Raw genomic sequence first — 16,251 nt, 5'->3', positions numbered from 1 at the left:
AGATCAGATTTGCACTTTGTAAAGAAGGATCTCAGATTACACTGGGGACAAAGGATGAAAAGAGAGAAGACCACTTAGGAAGCTATTATAGGAACCTAGGCCAGATGTGAAGATAGCCTGGAGTACAGTGATGGCAAAAGGGAAAGAGAAAAGTGAAGGGTCTAAGGAGATATTTAAAAGACAAACTGATTATTGTGAAGAAGACGGAGGAATCACTGATACTTCCCAGTTTCTGGCTTGGACAAGGGATGCATGATTGTTGCAGACTGTTGAAGAAGCCATGATAAATCTATACTGGTCTGAAATGTGAAGTGGGAGGGGTGACGTGGCAAGGGATAAAGCTGGAGAGGTTGGTTGGGGCCAGATAAGTTTAGCTATAGGTTAAATGAAGATTTTTGTGATGTTGTTCTAAGAGAAATGGGAAAGCTATGGGGAGCTTTATTGTTTGCACTACTCATTCTCAGGGAGGTAAATAAATGAAAATAAAGACTTTGAATAATTCCCAGGCCCACCATGTATGGCTGGGCAGGCTGCATACTGCACAAATCCAGGCGATGCCATTCACGTAGATCATGATATAAATGGCATTCCCGAAGTTGTGCAAAGCACAGAAGCCATCCTTGATATTTATGTGGTTCTCTATTTTATGTGAATAAATATCTTACCTCCTCAGTATAATAATGAACATCTCTAGAGCAGTGCTTATGTTTTACACTTTTCTTCTGTTTCTCAAATTACCTAGCACAGTTCTGAACGCACATCTAACTCTTATTGAAACACTTTGTGGTCCTGATTCTAGAGACCACTATCCACTTGGATTTTACTATTACAAGCACTACCTACTCTCCTATCACAGAGTACTTCCAATTACACTCATCAGCTTTCCTCTGATTTTAGTTTTTTTACTTCTTTAACAAGTTATTACATTTACATGTCTATATTTTTACTGATGCAAGTTTTATGACACTGATGAGTTTTAAAGCATGTTCTCGTTTTCCTTCACTGGTCATTTTTCACTTGAAAATATTTGTGTTCCTTCCTTGCTTTTCTTTAGAGAAGAATTTTCAGGACTTGATTTGATTTCTTTCATCCTCTATGATTATATACCTCTGGCCACTATTCTTTCATTTGATTAAGAATTAGTAAGTTTTGCTATCACATATCTATTTGCCTTGCTTTCTGTGAAACACTTTTTCACTGCCATAACTACAAAGTCAATTATGATTTTAGGTGTTATATCCCTTACAACATGCAAAGATCCTTATAATCTATTTAAATGGTCAGAGTGAATCACAAAATGTATATATAGTTTTTTTACATAAAATTCAATTGTAATCATAAATGATTCAAGAAGCTCTTATGATCAAGGGTAATATATTTTCTCCTTTTAAATTTATTCTCATTAACTTCAGTATCCTCTGAATTTTGTTTGGTGATTCACTGTCAATTCAGTCGTTTGTGAGTGAAGGACTACCACACCTGACATGTCACTGCTGAGTGCGGAGGAGTGAGAGGAAGATGAGACAGAGATCACTGACCCTCTCACTGGTAGCCAGCAACTCTTCTAAGAGGGCAAGGAAGCACAGTATGTATTCACTTATTTAACACATACTTCTAGAGCATCACCAGGCACTCCTCTAAAAAAATCTACAAATATTAACCCATTAATCCTCATTACAATCCTACCAGGTAGATGCTATTTATAGCTCGGGAGTCCATGCCCTCCTATTTCTCCAATGTCAGTCAGCCCATTTACCAATGAAAACTGGCCTCTGTGCTAGGTTTAGAATGCATACCATCTGTTGAATTCACATGATTCTGCCATTAACGTTACTGTAGGTCTCTTCCATGATTACTGCATTAAACCGAAATTCCATTGATTTCTCCAGTGCAACTGTGACTCTTGACTAGGTCACTGCCACCACCGTCTATATGTGAGATTTATACTGAGTATGTAGACCATAAAAGTTATGGCAAGTTCAATTTACATGATACTTCAGATAAAAATGATTAGAACTTACGTGTTTATAGTTACATGAAGAAATATAGGGCCTCCCTGGTGGCGCAGTGGTTAAGAGTCCGCCTGCCGATGCAGGGGATACGGGTTCGTGCCCCGGTCTGGGAGGATCCCATATGCCGCGGAGCGGCTGGGCCCGTGAGCCATGGCCGCTGGGCCTGCGCATCCGGAGCCTGTGCTCCGCAACGGGAGAGGCCACAACAGTGAGAGGCCCGCATACCGCAAAAAAAAAAAAAAAAAAAAAAAAGAAAAAAAAAAGAAATATAAAATGGGCTTTTAACATAGTTTTCAAATGAACATGTAAGTTCCACATATCCAAGCCTTTATTTTCATTTCAGATCTCTCTCCTGAGCCCCAGAGCCCTATCTATCCAAACTGCTTACCAGAGTCACTGGCACATAGATCTCCCAGACACACTTCAACCTCAGCACTGTTACAGAGTGAAATCGCCATTTCCCCGAGCTGTTTGTATCCCTTCTCCATTAATGAAGAGTGCTAATTTGCCTAAGTAACCAGAAGGCTTGGAGTCATTTTGTTTGTTTCTTTCTAAAAGTCATTTTATTGTGAAAGCATGAAGGACTGCCTTTCATCAGGCAACAAGTTTGCCATTCCAAAGCTGTTTCAACATTATTGAGTGCCTATGTTGTACTGGACCCTCTGCCAGGTGGAGGGCTGTAACAATTTTTAAAAACAATTTTATTGAACTATACTTAATTTACAATGTCGTGTTAGTTTCTAGTATACAGCAAGGTGATTCAGATGTGTGTGTGTGTGTGTGTGTGTGTGTGTGTGTGTGTGTGTGTATCCCTGTGCTATACAGTAGGACCTTGTTGGTTATCTATTTTATATATAGTAGTTTGTATCTGTTAATCCCAAACTCCTAATTTATCCCTCCTCCACCCTCTTTCCTCTTTGGTAACCATAAATTTGTTTTCTACGTCTGTGAGTCTGTTTCTGTTTTGTAGTTTTGTAAATGAGTTCATTTGTATCATATTTTAGATTCCACATATAAGTGGTATCATATGGTATTTGACTTTCTGTCTGGCTTACTTCACTTAGTATGATAATCTCCAGGTCCATCCATGTTGCTGCAAATGGCATTATTTCATTCTTTTTTTATGCCTGAGTAATATTCCATTGCATATATATACCACATCTTCTTTATCCATTCATCTGTCTATGAACATTTAGGTTGCTTCCATGCGTTGGCTATTGTGAATAATGCTGCTGTGAACACTAGGGTACATGTATCTTTTTGAATTAGAGTTTTCCTTGGAGTCATTTTGAACTCCTCTCTCTCCTCCCCTGCACCTGCCAGCCCCCTTCTACTAAGTCACAAGTCCAGCAGACCTCTTATCCAGCATGACTGCTATAGCAAAAATGGATACCTGGTCTTCCCGATCCTGTTTCAATCCCCTCCAATCTATTCTCCCCACTACTATGAAAATCATCTCCCTAAAACACAAAATGAATCCCTCCATCCCTCTAGTTAACACTTTTCAATGGTTTTCTATCAATTTTAGGATAAATCCAAACTTCAGATGAGGTCCTTCGTAATTAGGGCTATTTTCCCCTCCAGCCACTGACGTGCCTCTCCCCTGTCCTACTACCCCAAGAAGTTCCAGCCATACCTAAACATCTGCCTTTTCTATCAAGTACCATCTGTTCTCTTGCCTATTTGCCTTTGCACATAATGTTCCCTCTACCCAAATGGAGTTTTCCTCTCCCATTTCTTCATCTAGCTAACTCCTAAGAAAGTCAGCACAGATAACACCTCCTCCTAAAAGTCTCCCATGACCGGCACCCCTCATTCCTAAAACTTGGTTAGGTACCCTTCATATGTGTTCCATATGTCTATATATCAGACACTTATCAAAAAGTATGTATTTATGTATCTCACCATTAGCAAATAAGCTCCTTACGGGCAGAGTCTATGCCTTCAATTTTTGCATGATCAGCATCTAAGCATGTATCTGGCACTTGGACACTCAGTAAATGTTGAATGATGAACGAACAAACTCTGAAAATTAATATGCAATTTTCTCTTTTTAGGTAAATTTTAGTTAAAATAACAAAATGGATAACGTGCTCATAGTTCTTTTGTTAGGTACACGAGGTCAGGTACATAAGTGTCAGTATTATAAATTCATAAAGCTTTAAGGAACTCAAATGGGTCATTTAAACTATCCCCTCACCTAAAACCAACACACATACATATAATTCTATTTTAATTTAAAGCCTTCTAGAGAGCTGCAAATTTTAAATTAGTTCTGTCTTCTTCTGTCAATGTGTTTTCTCTTTTACAATATATACCTATTACACCCATCTTCCTGGAGAAGATTGGAATGTTTAGGAATGGGGTCAGTATAGAGAATAAAGAGGACAGTTCTAAAAGGACTGTCTGCTCCAAGAGGTTTCATGGGTAATATCTGAAGGGAAACTTTTGGAAGGCAATCAGCTCAAAAATCTATCTTCAGATGAAATTCTTTGTTTTAATCATACTCTACCTAGTTTACTTTCTTTTGAGATAGTTTACTCTAAAAGATATGGATACAAAGATAATAATTAAGAGCCATGGAGTGGAGACGGGGGCTGGTTATTTTTTAAATCAGAAATATAGTGATAGTTGCTACAGCTGAACTCTGAACACAGCACTGAGTTTTGTGGCAGCAAAAGTAGAACGAGAACCACTTTGTGAAATAAAAGGAAGCAGGAACAGTTTTTTTTCCTGAAATCATACCTAGGCCTGACTTGAAACATAATAGTTGATAAAAGATTGGTTGGATAAAAGAGTATATCTTTGTATTAAAAAATTTAACAGCAAAATGGACATCTTCAATGATAGGTTTTTAAAGTTATGGGAAAGTCTAAGTATCTATTTTTAAATAAGCCCTCAAAAAAAAGAGGGACTTTTAGAATTATTAGACTAATTCTACAAAGACATTTTAATAGAAAACTAATGTAATCTAGTCTACTTACATAATATAATAGTGATTCTAACTTGACACAGAGATACAACTTAGAATATATGGAAAAGTGGAGAGAGATCATTTCCTTTGGAGACACATGCACACATACACAAGCACAAATATCATTTGTTTTCACCTAGATTTTTTTAACAGAACTTGCATAAACAATAAATTTAGAATTAAGCCACCCTTATAATAGAAAACTGGGGTGTATGGCAAAACCAATACTTCACTTTGAAAATTAGGGAAGTCTGACCTGTGTTCAAATGGGCCATTCCACCCACTACAAGACAAGGCCAATTTGTTTTCTCAAGGTATGGCCCTGGATTTCTCCTAGGGCCAGTAAATCTACTCAGTAGAAATCCCAAAGTTCTGCCCCCAGTGAACATGGAAGAAAAGCCCTCACACCAAGTGCGATTAAATAAAGAACAAAGGGAAGTGTTGAGTATACACTCACATCAACCAACCAACAAATATCAAGGGCCTCCCTCTTCACTGTACTGTACCTCACATGTTCTCAGAAAACCCAGGAGAGCAGGCAGTCAGTCACAGGGCAGCTGGCCTCCCTGGGCCCTGAGGAAGTCTGTTGGGCACTCGTCCTGATAATAGCAGGTCTCAGTCCAACAACTCTCTCAAGTACTCTATTGGTTCTCAACTTCCAGTGGATTACACACTTTCCCCAGGTGATTTTAAAGAGCTTCTGGTTTGATAAGACTTTCCTTAGAAGCCAGAGGAAACCAGAAGGTCTTCTAGAGCTCTGAGGCCAGTTTAAGCCCTAAATACAACTTCCACTCCCTCAAACCCCCAGGTATTTACCAATTAAAGTTAGTCCTCTGCATCTGGGCCTCCACTCAAGATCCCATAATGGTACTCAACGAGACCTCAAAAGCAGTTATGCACAATTACTGGACAGTCACTGGTACCCAAAGGCCTAAACAGATGACTTGTTTTAACAGTTAACACTGAGGTTTATCTGGAACTCCTAGAACATCTAGGAATAGTTTCCTGATACCCCTGAGGTAACACAGAAAGAGCACAGGGTCAGACAGCAATTAAGAAACAGGTCCTAGCCCCAGATTGGCCACTAACTCACTTTGTGATGAGGGCAATTACCCAACCTTCTTTGGGCTTTAACCACAGTGAACAAGATACCTTACCTGAGCTGTTATAAGAATCTAATCTTCTAAGAGATGTGAAAACACTTAGAAAAATAATTACTCCTTCCTTCGTTCTATTTAAACATGTTGAACATCTGCTCTATGCTAAGCATTATGCTAGACGTGAAATTTACATCTGGTAGAGAAAGCAGAAACTAAACCATTACAGTTGTGACAAGGACTATGAAAGAGAAATATTAGAAGCAGGGAAAGATAAATCAATAAACTCAACCCACTGGGAGGGCTCAAGGAAGGTTTCCCTGAGGAATCAACATCTGAACAGAGCCATAAAGAATGAGCAGGAATTAATCAGGCAAAGAAGTGTAGGAAAAGGTTCTAGTAGTCAGAGGAGCAAAGGTCTTGAAAAAACATTCAACGAATGTAATGTGTTTTTAGGAAACACTTAAGTAACTTTTCAAAAACATTTAATCTGTGACATTAAAATGTAACCCCACAATCTGCCATTTCAAAAACCCACTCTTACAGGTTTATCTACAGCTTGGATTTTTCTTTTTAGTCATCAAACTTTTCCTAAGAAAACAGTGAGATCCCAGCCCTGGTTGCATTATTTTCTACTTATGTACCAATGCTTAGAAAACAAAACAGATAAATGTCCATGTAGGAACAACGATTTGGGACACAGAATAACATTCTGAAAAATCTTGTTTTTAGGACATATTGGTAGGTGCATAAAAATTCAGAATTTTTATAGTTCCCTGGAACATTTTCCACTTAAGTATATGGGGAAAAAAAGAAAGAAAGAAAGAAAGAAAGAAAGAAAAAGCCCTCTATCCCTACCCTATCTTTAAAAAAAAAGTCAGTGCTTTGAATTAATTATCATACATTCAGAAGTATGACTCCTTTTATATTGGCAAATACAACAAATTTAAAGGGCATAATTGGTTAAGTTTTCTGGAGTTGCTTTACTAATTATCTTTTCAGTTCTAATATCCTTTGGAACAATAGTTTTTGTAGAAGAATCATGGTATTGTACATGTACCTCCCAGGATGTGTTTTAAATACATTATAAATGTTTACTACAGGCTTTTCCTTCTCATAGCAAATTGAAGTTCTAGATCATTAATATGAAGATTTTCACCCTGCCCCAGACACATGCAATTTAAAATCATTTTATGTCAACATATATTACTTATTTTCTTGAATTATGAACCAAATAAATTGCCTCAATTTGCAAATTAGCTTCATACAGGTGCTTATTTAAAGTGATAGGCAAACTTTTCTATTCCTACTCTTCTGAAAATGTGCATAACTATGATTTGCCATGTTTACTGTTTGGCTATATATAGGTTACAAGCAAAATATTACAAAGTATTATTTTAAACTTTACCCCCACTTTTCTTATATAAATAGCTGCTTCAGAAGAAGTTTATTTCGTGCAGCTAAGCAGTTTAAAAATCATGTTCTTCGGGCTTTTACTGGCTTATTTTAAAAGACCTTCTAAACAACCAAAGAGTGGCCTGGTACTCCAATATACCACAAAACTCCTTTCTTATATTTTATAATTAAACAACCACCTCCAATTGCTGAAATTCCACAACTGGTACAAGTAACGATGTATTATCACTACCATTGAAGTCATGTATTATTATTCAAAGAGAGGAAGTATCCAAATTCATTTTTAAATAGCTGCAAGATGTAATGGCTCAAACATACAGGGTTTGAGGGAGCATAAAGAGATTTTATAACAAACATTAAACTTTTTAATGTTTTCATGTATGTCCTTTTGATTTAGAAGGAACAAAATCTCAGTGAGGAAAAAAAAACCTCTAGGTTATAGACACATTGTACACAGTTCTTTCTAGTAACAATTTTGAGTGGAACTCAAACTTATTTTTGTCCAAATACTCTGAAGAAGATATCTTGCAACACTCTGTTTTATAATTACTTTGGACATATTTAATAGAACAGATTCTCTCATTAGCACATCAAAAACACAATGAGAAAGATCAGAGATTTTAAATGAAATAAAACTTCATTGATAACTTTCACCTTTAAGGTTCCTTTCACACTGAATGAATTTAAAAATTCTAAACCAGTGAACTACTGATTTATCATGATACCTATATGGAAACTTTTTTTCACATTATTTTGGATCTATGATACATATTTATTTAAACAGTTTATTAGGGGAGACAAGTGAGAAAACAAAACAAAACCCTCCCAGGTATGCAGACAGTATGTCAAAGTCAGGAATAAAATGCACTGGTATCTTATGATACCAAAATGAAGTCACTTGACTGAAAAAAAAAAAAAGCTTGATCAAAATATATACTTTATGAAAAAAAATACATATATACTTTATGACACATACTGTGGCTCACTCAAAAGTATTTTTAAATCCATGGTGATGTTTAAAAAATAAACCATTTAAATGGTTAAGTTGACTATTAAGAGAAGTTTTCATAACAAAGCTTACAGGGTTTTTTACATTAAAAGAATAAATATATTGGAATACTCATCTGTCCCTATTTAAAGTTATTAAAGGGGGGCTTAAGTTGCATTTAGATAATATGAAATACATTAAAATAAGTTCCTCAGGGGAAAGAAAAATCTTACCATTCCATCAAGATATTAGGCAAGTGCAGATAACTTCAAAACATTAAGTTATATTCCTTTTGTATTCCATTCCTTCATAAGCCAGACCATAAGTGGAAATAGATGGCTATTTAAGAATGCCATACCTAAGTCACTTATACTTTGATGATGACTTAGCCTGTTTGGATTGATTAAATTCCACAATATATTCTACATTGTATACTTATGGGAAGAGATAATCTGTCACTATTACACTAAAACATGATATTCTGTATCTTAAGAGTTATCTGTACATCCATATTTCAGTATCAAATTTATAAAAGAATGTCAGTCATTTTCCTTTTTTAAGAAATCATGTTTTAGTTTAGCTGTATACATACTGTCCAGAAAATTAAATATTTGTAAATAGCAAGTGTCCATTCATGAAGGCCACTGAGTAGGACTGAAAGGGAAAAAAAATCCAAAAATAAGCACATTCAAAAAATGTAATATGCTCTAATGAAGTTAACATGGTCAGTATATATGAAACTCTGTGTGTCCAGCACTGTTCTGGGCACTTTGAGGAGTATACGTGCATGCATACAAGCACACACACACGTGCAGAAGAAAGAAGATGAATTCACATGAAACAACGGTAGAGCAAAAGACTATCAACTTTGAAATTTTCAAAATGGAGAACAGATTAATGGTTGCCCAGGGTTAGGAACAAGAGCGAGATAGGTGTGGCTATAAAAAGGCATCACAAGGGATCCTTGTAGTGATGAAAGTAGTACCTTGACAACAGTGGTGATGGATACACACGGTATAAAATTGTATAGAACTAAACACACATACACTTAAAGTACAAGGAAAACTGAAAAACAAACTGATGCATTTTTATCAATCTCAATATTCTGGTTGTGATATACTACAGTTTTGAGGTACATTAGCTCTGTATATTATTTCTTACCACCGCATGTAAATCTACAATTATCTCAAAATTAAGTTTTTTAAATGATTATAAAATACACTTTCCCTATTCTAAATACATCCCCCGCCCAAAATAAAAACATGCAATAATAAACACCATAATCCCTCCCAGTGACAAAAGAAATTGCCAGCTAGGTGCAGTAGTAATTCCCTTCAAAGAAACCCAGAGTAAACATTATGTCTAAACATTCATGCCCTGAAAATATGTTCTGAATTTTCTTCAAATCCGTGTTAATTTAATGAGTTTTAAAGATCACATCCCATAAATTGAAGATTTCTCATGACACAGTAGCAATAAAATTCTACCTTCAGATGGTGGTGGACTCATCCTTAATCAGAGACAGAGACAGAGGTGGGGGTGGGTACCACCATTTTCTTCTCTGTTTATGTTAAAAGATAAGAAGCAAATCACACACACAGGCACACACTCTTCCTCTCCCTGTAGAGTGTACATGAGTTCGGATCGAGACGTGGAATAAGAGCACCACAAGGATTTCTCAAAGCTAGGTCTCTGCCTACTTGGAATCTCTTGGGAAATATTCAAGCATATCTTTGCTCTTTCGCTAATGCAAGACAAGAAACAACGGGTCAACTGCTCTGGAATTCCTTTGGTGTGAGAAAGTCAAGTCGAAGATGATCAAAGGCAGGGCATCCGGATAAAATGGGTCTGATTAGGGTAGATTCAGACAACCTGTCATTTGCTTGGTTGCGATAAAGATGGAAATAGGGACGTCGGGTCCCTCTCACACAAACCTGGAAACTTGACCCGCTAAAGAGACCGAACGCTTCTACAGCCTCCGCGGTGGATTGGAGGAATTTAGGGACGCTGTCCTCCTGTCCCCATCCTGCCGCTCCCCAACAGCTCAGCCGGCTGGGGAGCGGGGCGACGGGGACCCGGGGCGAGGCGAAGCCAGGGGACACTGGGCGACGAGGGGCAGGGGATAAGGGGTGAGGGGCGAGGCAGGGCCAAGGACCCAGGGAGACTAGGAATGGAGGTGCGGGGCGAAGCCGGGACAGCAAGGGACGCGGGGCCGGGGTGCGGGGCGACGGGCGAGGCGAGGTCAGGGGCGTGGAGCGACGCGAGTGCGAGGTGAGGGCTCACCCGCGTTTTGCAGCGTCTCGCTGTTCTGCGGTCTGGTCGCCAGCTCCGCCACCATCTGCACGAATTGGGTCCGGGCTTTCCGGTACTCCTCGAACCCTGCGGGGAGAGACACGCTGGAGCGGGCCGCCCGCGGCCCCCGGGCCCCGCCGCCCCCCGTCGGGGCGCCCGGACCTACCTTTCAGCACCTGCCTCTGACTCATGGCGCCCTCGCCACCAACTAGGCGGCGCCCGGTTCGTCCGCGCCCAGCCTGCGAGTCCGCGGAGGGGGCGACCGCGGGGACCGCTCGGACTCCGACGGGAGCCAGGTCTGTGTACCCGCGTCTCCCGGGCAACCGACCGGAACCGGAACGTGGCCCTCTCGCGTCAACGGCCGTCCCGGGCGTGACGTCAGGGCGCGGTGCTCGGGCGCCCCGTGCGCGGTCGGCGTCCACCAGGGAGCTCAGCCTGCGCTACTTCCCCGACGTGCGGAGCTCGCCCGGCGGCCGCGGGAGCCGTGCGCCGTCGAGGGTCACACCCTATGGGCACAAGGCGTCTGCCAGGAGGTCAGGGAGTTTCACAGACCGAACCCGGAGGGAGCCCCACGCGCCCAGGAACCTGGTTCCAAGTGCGGCGAGACAAGCAAACTGCTACGATGGAGTCGCCTGGGCTTCGACGGTCGAGAAAAATCTCACATAGGACACTGTGTAGTCTGATAAATACATTACCGTCAGTACCACCTTAAAGTCAAATGTTTTCCCCTTTAGTCCAGATTTTATATACCCGGCAGTTCAGGTTTCAGGATTCCTGGAGGGTCAAGACAACTATGGTCATACATTTAATTATACTGTATTGATAGCATTTAATAAGCACTCCTAGAGATTCAGTGAGAAAAGCAGACGAGGAAACAATATGATAAACGTCCTGTCTTCCTTGACTTTCTCCAAATTACTACCAACTTTGCTGTTTCCTCACTTTTGATTTTTAAACATGTTGTCTTTGTCTTTTAAATTTAGTCTTCATTCTGTTGCTGAAGGACATTTCAAAAGAAACTGAGAGAATCTTTACCTGGAAAGTCTTGATTGAAATTATCTTAACCAGACTTCCCTTGCTGACATAACTTTAATTCTTTACCCAGTTTCTTTTGACAAGTTAGGTAGTCTATCACTGGTTTCTAGTTTGTCTGAAAACTGTATACCAAATGTTTCAGTGACAGGTGTCAACGTTAAATGTTCCTCCATCAGAAACTACAATTTCGCCAGATGTCAAGTGAGCGGATAGTCACAGCTGCTGCTGAGTAGTGCCAAGACAGGAAACCTCTTGATACCTCTTCTTTAATAGAAGGGAGCATGCAAACTTAGCTGGGTTGAGTCCTATATAATAATCTTTCAAATCTCACTCTGACTTGAGCTCTCTGATAAAGTCCTGGTATTTTGTGAAGCCCCACATAGTTGTGGAATGGACTAACAATCAGAGGGAGGAATAAGTATGTTCAGCCGGGTCCCTACCACCCCCAGAACAGGTGCATGTCTTTTGCTCCGGAGTTCAGAAGCCAATGATACCCACAATCCCTTTACTTAACTCTGAGGCATAAAGTTTAACAGTGATCTCCACATTTCCCTAAGGAAACAGGTCCTTTAGAATTAAAGTTTTTGTGTGTAGTAATTTAGAGATTGGGTGGGGGGGGAGGGACAAGTTGAACAAATAATTAAAATGGCAAATACACCTTCACTGTAATTTTATTTTCAGTTCCTTTTTGCATTGTGAAAAAAGAAATCCCCTTAAAACTAAAAGGTTCCATATTTGGTTTCAGTCCTTTAACAATTAAAACTCCGAAGTGACTACAGCTGCCATTTTTAGCAATTCTTTTTACTATGTATTTTCTACTTGAAACGTGTTGAGATAAGAGCTCAATAGTGAAAAAAAGGCTAAACCTATAAACATAACAGTCTACTTACGGAACCCTACAAAGTTTGAAAACTTAAGTTCAAGTGGTATATAAATTATTTTTAACTATAGATTATGAGTATTTGTCATTAACAGTGTCTGTGGGTTAAACTGTATTGTTCCTGATGAAACACAATATAGAATCCCTACTTTATATCTGAAACTGGACATACTAAAGAAGCTAGATCTTTGCTCTTTATTCTAGCTTTCTTTTTTAAAATCCTTAAAATTAAATGGAGAACTGTAACAGATTAATTGTAAAACATAAATGAATTGTTAGTAATTCAAATATAAGATATGGCAAAACTGAAAGATTACTTTTACTGACAGAGCCAATCTATATTTTCTGACTCACTTTTCAACTAACTACAAAATAAAATACCATTCTGTTTTACAAAGCTAGTTGAATGCCCCAAGATGACATACACACCTCTAACAGTTAAGCAGTGAGAAAGAAAACTATTCAAAGGGATATTTCAATTTAAAAAAAAAAAGGAAGAAAAGGTGCTATTTAAGATTACTCTTCTTAAAGTACCAGCTGACTTTAATACAGATATACAGTGCACTTGACACATTAAACTATACATTTGGTTGAGAATGAAACTTATCTGAATAACTTGCAAAAATGTTTCCAAGAAAGATTTGTGTGAAGACTTTGTCCCCTTTTGTATAAAGCTAATCACATGTAATTTCAAAATAATTTTTGCATTTATCTTTTTATGAAAATGAGACTCAAAAAAGACAACATTATAAAGCCAGTTTAAAAATCCTGTTCTGTTTCTCTTTAAAAATCTGCTCTGGGAATTCAGAAAAACCCATTATCATGGGAAGATATTCTGCACATGCCTAAAAGAAATTTTACTAATTTTAACAGACATGTTTTCTTTTCCTTCAGCTTCTAGAAGAATTTTAAAAGTTAAAGCTTTATATGTTCTAAGTAGATATTAATATACACATTTAAAAAACTGCTGTTGAATGAATCAACTGTATATATATTCCTCTCCCAAGCCAAAAACATTAAATATCAGTGTGTGCCAGACACTACTACTAACAGAATGTGCTTGTCTTCTAGGACATGAAACTTAGTGGGAGATCGACATCTAAAGAAAGTTTAATTCATTAAATAAGCATATACTGCAGCCTGCCCTGTTTTAAGGGCTGTTATTGCACTCAGCACTGTTAAGTGCCTTAGGAACAAAGAGGGACTTAGGATAACCTAGGGGAAGAAGTGAGAATATCTAAAACATCACTTAACTAATAAAAGGTGTCTTGTTTTTAAGAAAAATTAGCTGACTTTTGCCTAGATATGAAATCTCCTTCCCTCCTCCCCCAAAGAATTAAAACATAACGGTAGTATTTAAATATGCATTCATTTGGCAACTGCATGTAATTATGCAAGTCATAAGAATACAATAATCATTTTGCCAACATCAAATCTAAAATTAATATTTACATACTTGAATGAAAAATAAAGGTATTATATACCCCATAACCAAGTTAGTGGACTCAAAATATGACCTATAATGATGAAAGCAAACATATGACATCTTAAATGTCGCTCTGCTCTTTTGAGTAAAAGCCTCAGGAGTTTACATTTGGGTTTTAGCAGACCAACCGGTTGTGCCATCAAGTTTGTCAGCAGAGCAGAAAAGACTCGGACACTTCCATCCAGAAAGGGAAGATTAACATTTCTATGCTGATGTTATGTTTGTGTCTTGTTTCCTATTCTTTACTTTTCAAGCCTTTTAAAGTCAACTCCTTATATTTCAGACTTTAAAGTTTTTACGTTTCTTTGTGTGAAGGCCAATAAAATGTTGAAATGACAGTGATTTTGCTGGCCCCAAAGTTCTAAAGATACGCCTGTACATAGCTTCCTTTTCCAGGAATTCAGTGGATGCATAGATTGAACTCATCCTTTCCACTTCCAAAGTAAACCGTGATTAGGGGGATTCCACACACGAATAAGTTCACCTCCAAAGCCACCATATAGCACAAAGTGATTGATACTAAAAATTGATGATTCTAATGTCTGAAGTACAGCATAACATTTTCGAAGGGAATGGGACATGCATAAAGACCAATTTATTGCTGCTTGGTGTGCGTGTGTGTTATGTGAATATCTTTTTAAAGACTTATGTGAGTATTCCTTTAAAGACTGTACCCAAACCCCGCACCACCAGATACCCTCTAGGCACCCTGCCATAGAAGTCTGTCAGCCACTCCTTCTCAGAGCTCCACAGGCCCCCCACCCCTTTAAAATCTTGGCCCTGTTGGACTTCTCTGAGACAAGGTCAATGCTATTCCTTTCCCACGTTTTTATTAGTACAGGACACAAGAGACAAAAGATGGAAGGTGCCACATAGGAAAAAAAACCAGGAGCCCACCAAGCGCGCATCTAGGCCAACACCCAGGAGGACGAGGCTCACGCATCCCCCATGTGCGGGTCCCGCCAGGGCTGCGCTGCGGCCCCGCCCGCCGCAAGCGGAAGGTTCTGGGCCGACGCCGAGAAGCTAGACGTAGGCGGGTTTCCGCGCGAGCAATGGGCACGGGGTCCCCGGCTCGACGGCGCTAGCCTCGGGCAGGCAACTGCGTTCAATGTGGACGGGGTGTCGGGGCCCCAGGAAAAGGGAAGAACGCGATGCTCCTCCGATGTCCTCGGCTTTTCCTTTAGGCCAGAGTTTCTCAGACTCCAGCGGGCACCTCCGCGGACTCCGCGCAGTTGTCACCGGGGAGGGGGCGTGGGAATCTGTTGGGGTTGGGGTCAGACCATCATTCGAATCAGAAACCCGCTAGGACCCCGCCGTGGGTCGCTGGGCTGGGCCGAAAAGGGGGCGCGGGGACTGCAGCGCCAGGAGCGCCGGCTGGAGGAAGAGGCGGGGGCGCGCGGCCCGAGGGGTAGAGTGCGGAAGCGTGGCGCAGGCTACGCGCAGGCGGCCCCCCTCCAGCGGGGCCTCCGGGGGCGGCCGCGGGCCTGCGGGTGTGAGCGAGGGGGGAGGTCCCAGCTTCGGCTTGCTCGTAGCCCTGCGGGCCGCTGGCCTGGGGATCAGGAGGGAAGGGGCCGCAGATGCCGCAAGCCGGTGTCTGCTGGGGGCGGGTTGCAAGATGAAGAAGGCCTCTGTCCTTTCGCTTTGCTTCCCCCGGCCAGGCCTCCATCAAGCACCGCACCGCCGCGCGGGCTCTAGCGGAGGGGTCCCGGCCCGAGCCTCCCCGCGGCGCGGCTGACCCGTGGGCCCGGGAATGGTGTGGCCAACTCGCAGGGGCGAGCCCGGAGCGGGCGGAAGCTGGAACCCCGGGAGCAAAGGCCCCGCAGCGTTGCGCAGCCAGAAAAGCTCGCGGCGGCCGCTCCGTTCGGCCCTGCTTCCCCTGACTTGCTCCTCTCGGGACTTAAAAAAAGAGAGCCCCGTTGGCGGGGGAGGGAGATCAGACTCTCTTGGCCGGGAGTGGGGTGTGGGAATCCTACACCACCTTACATCAGCCAGCTCCCTAGACCCCGGCGGCGCAGGCCGGATCCCAAAGGCTGAGTGAGAAGCCCAAAGCTTACTTTAAAAAAAGGAAAGA

At 40.8% G+C, this 16,251-nt stretch overlaps 1 protein-coding gene across 2 annotated transcripts in view; it reads right to left on the bottom strand.

The window, feature by feature from the left end:
- SPAG6 (sperm associated antigen 6) overlaps positions 1-10,970 on the bottom strand; it is a 75,589-nt gene extending 64,619 nt beyond the window's left edge. For both annotated transcript variants that reach the window (XM_060095448.1, XM_060095449.1), the window contains exons 1-2: positions 10,946-10,970; positions 10,771-10,866 (exon numbers count right to left, since the gene is read on the bottom strand). In XM_060095448.1, the coding sequence (XP_059951431.1) occupies positions 10,771-10,866; positions 10,946-10,970 (121 nt within the window). The remainder of the gene's footprint in view (positions 1-10,770; positions 10,867-10,945) is intronic.
- Positions 10,971-16,251: the final 5,281 nt, after the last annotated feature.

This window comes from Mesoplodon densirostris, chromosome 4 (assembly GCF_025265405.1).
Source record: "Mesoplodon densirostris isolate mMesDen1 chromosome 4, mMesDen1 primary haplotype, whole genome shotgun sequence".
Classification (NCBI taxonomy): domain Eukaryota; kingdom Metazoa; phylum Chordata; class Mammalia; order Artiodactyla; family Ziphiidae; genus Mesoplodon; species Mesoplodon densirostris.
Note: the sequence above shows the minus strand (reverse complement) of the source record. Positions and strands in the feature narration are given on the sequence as shown.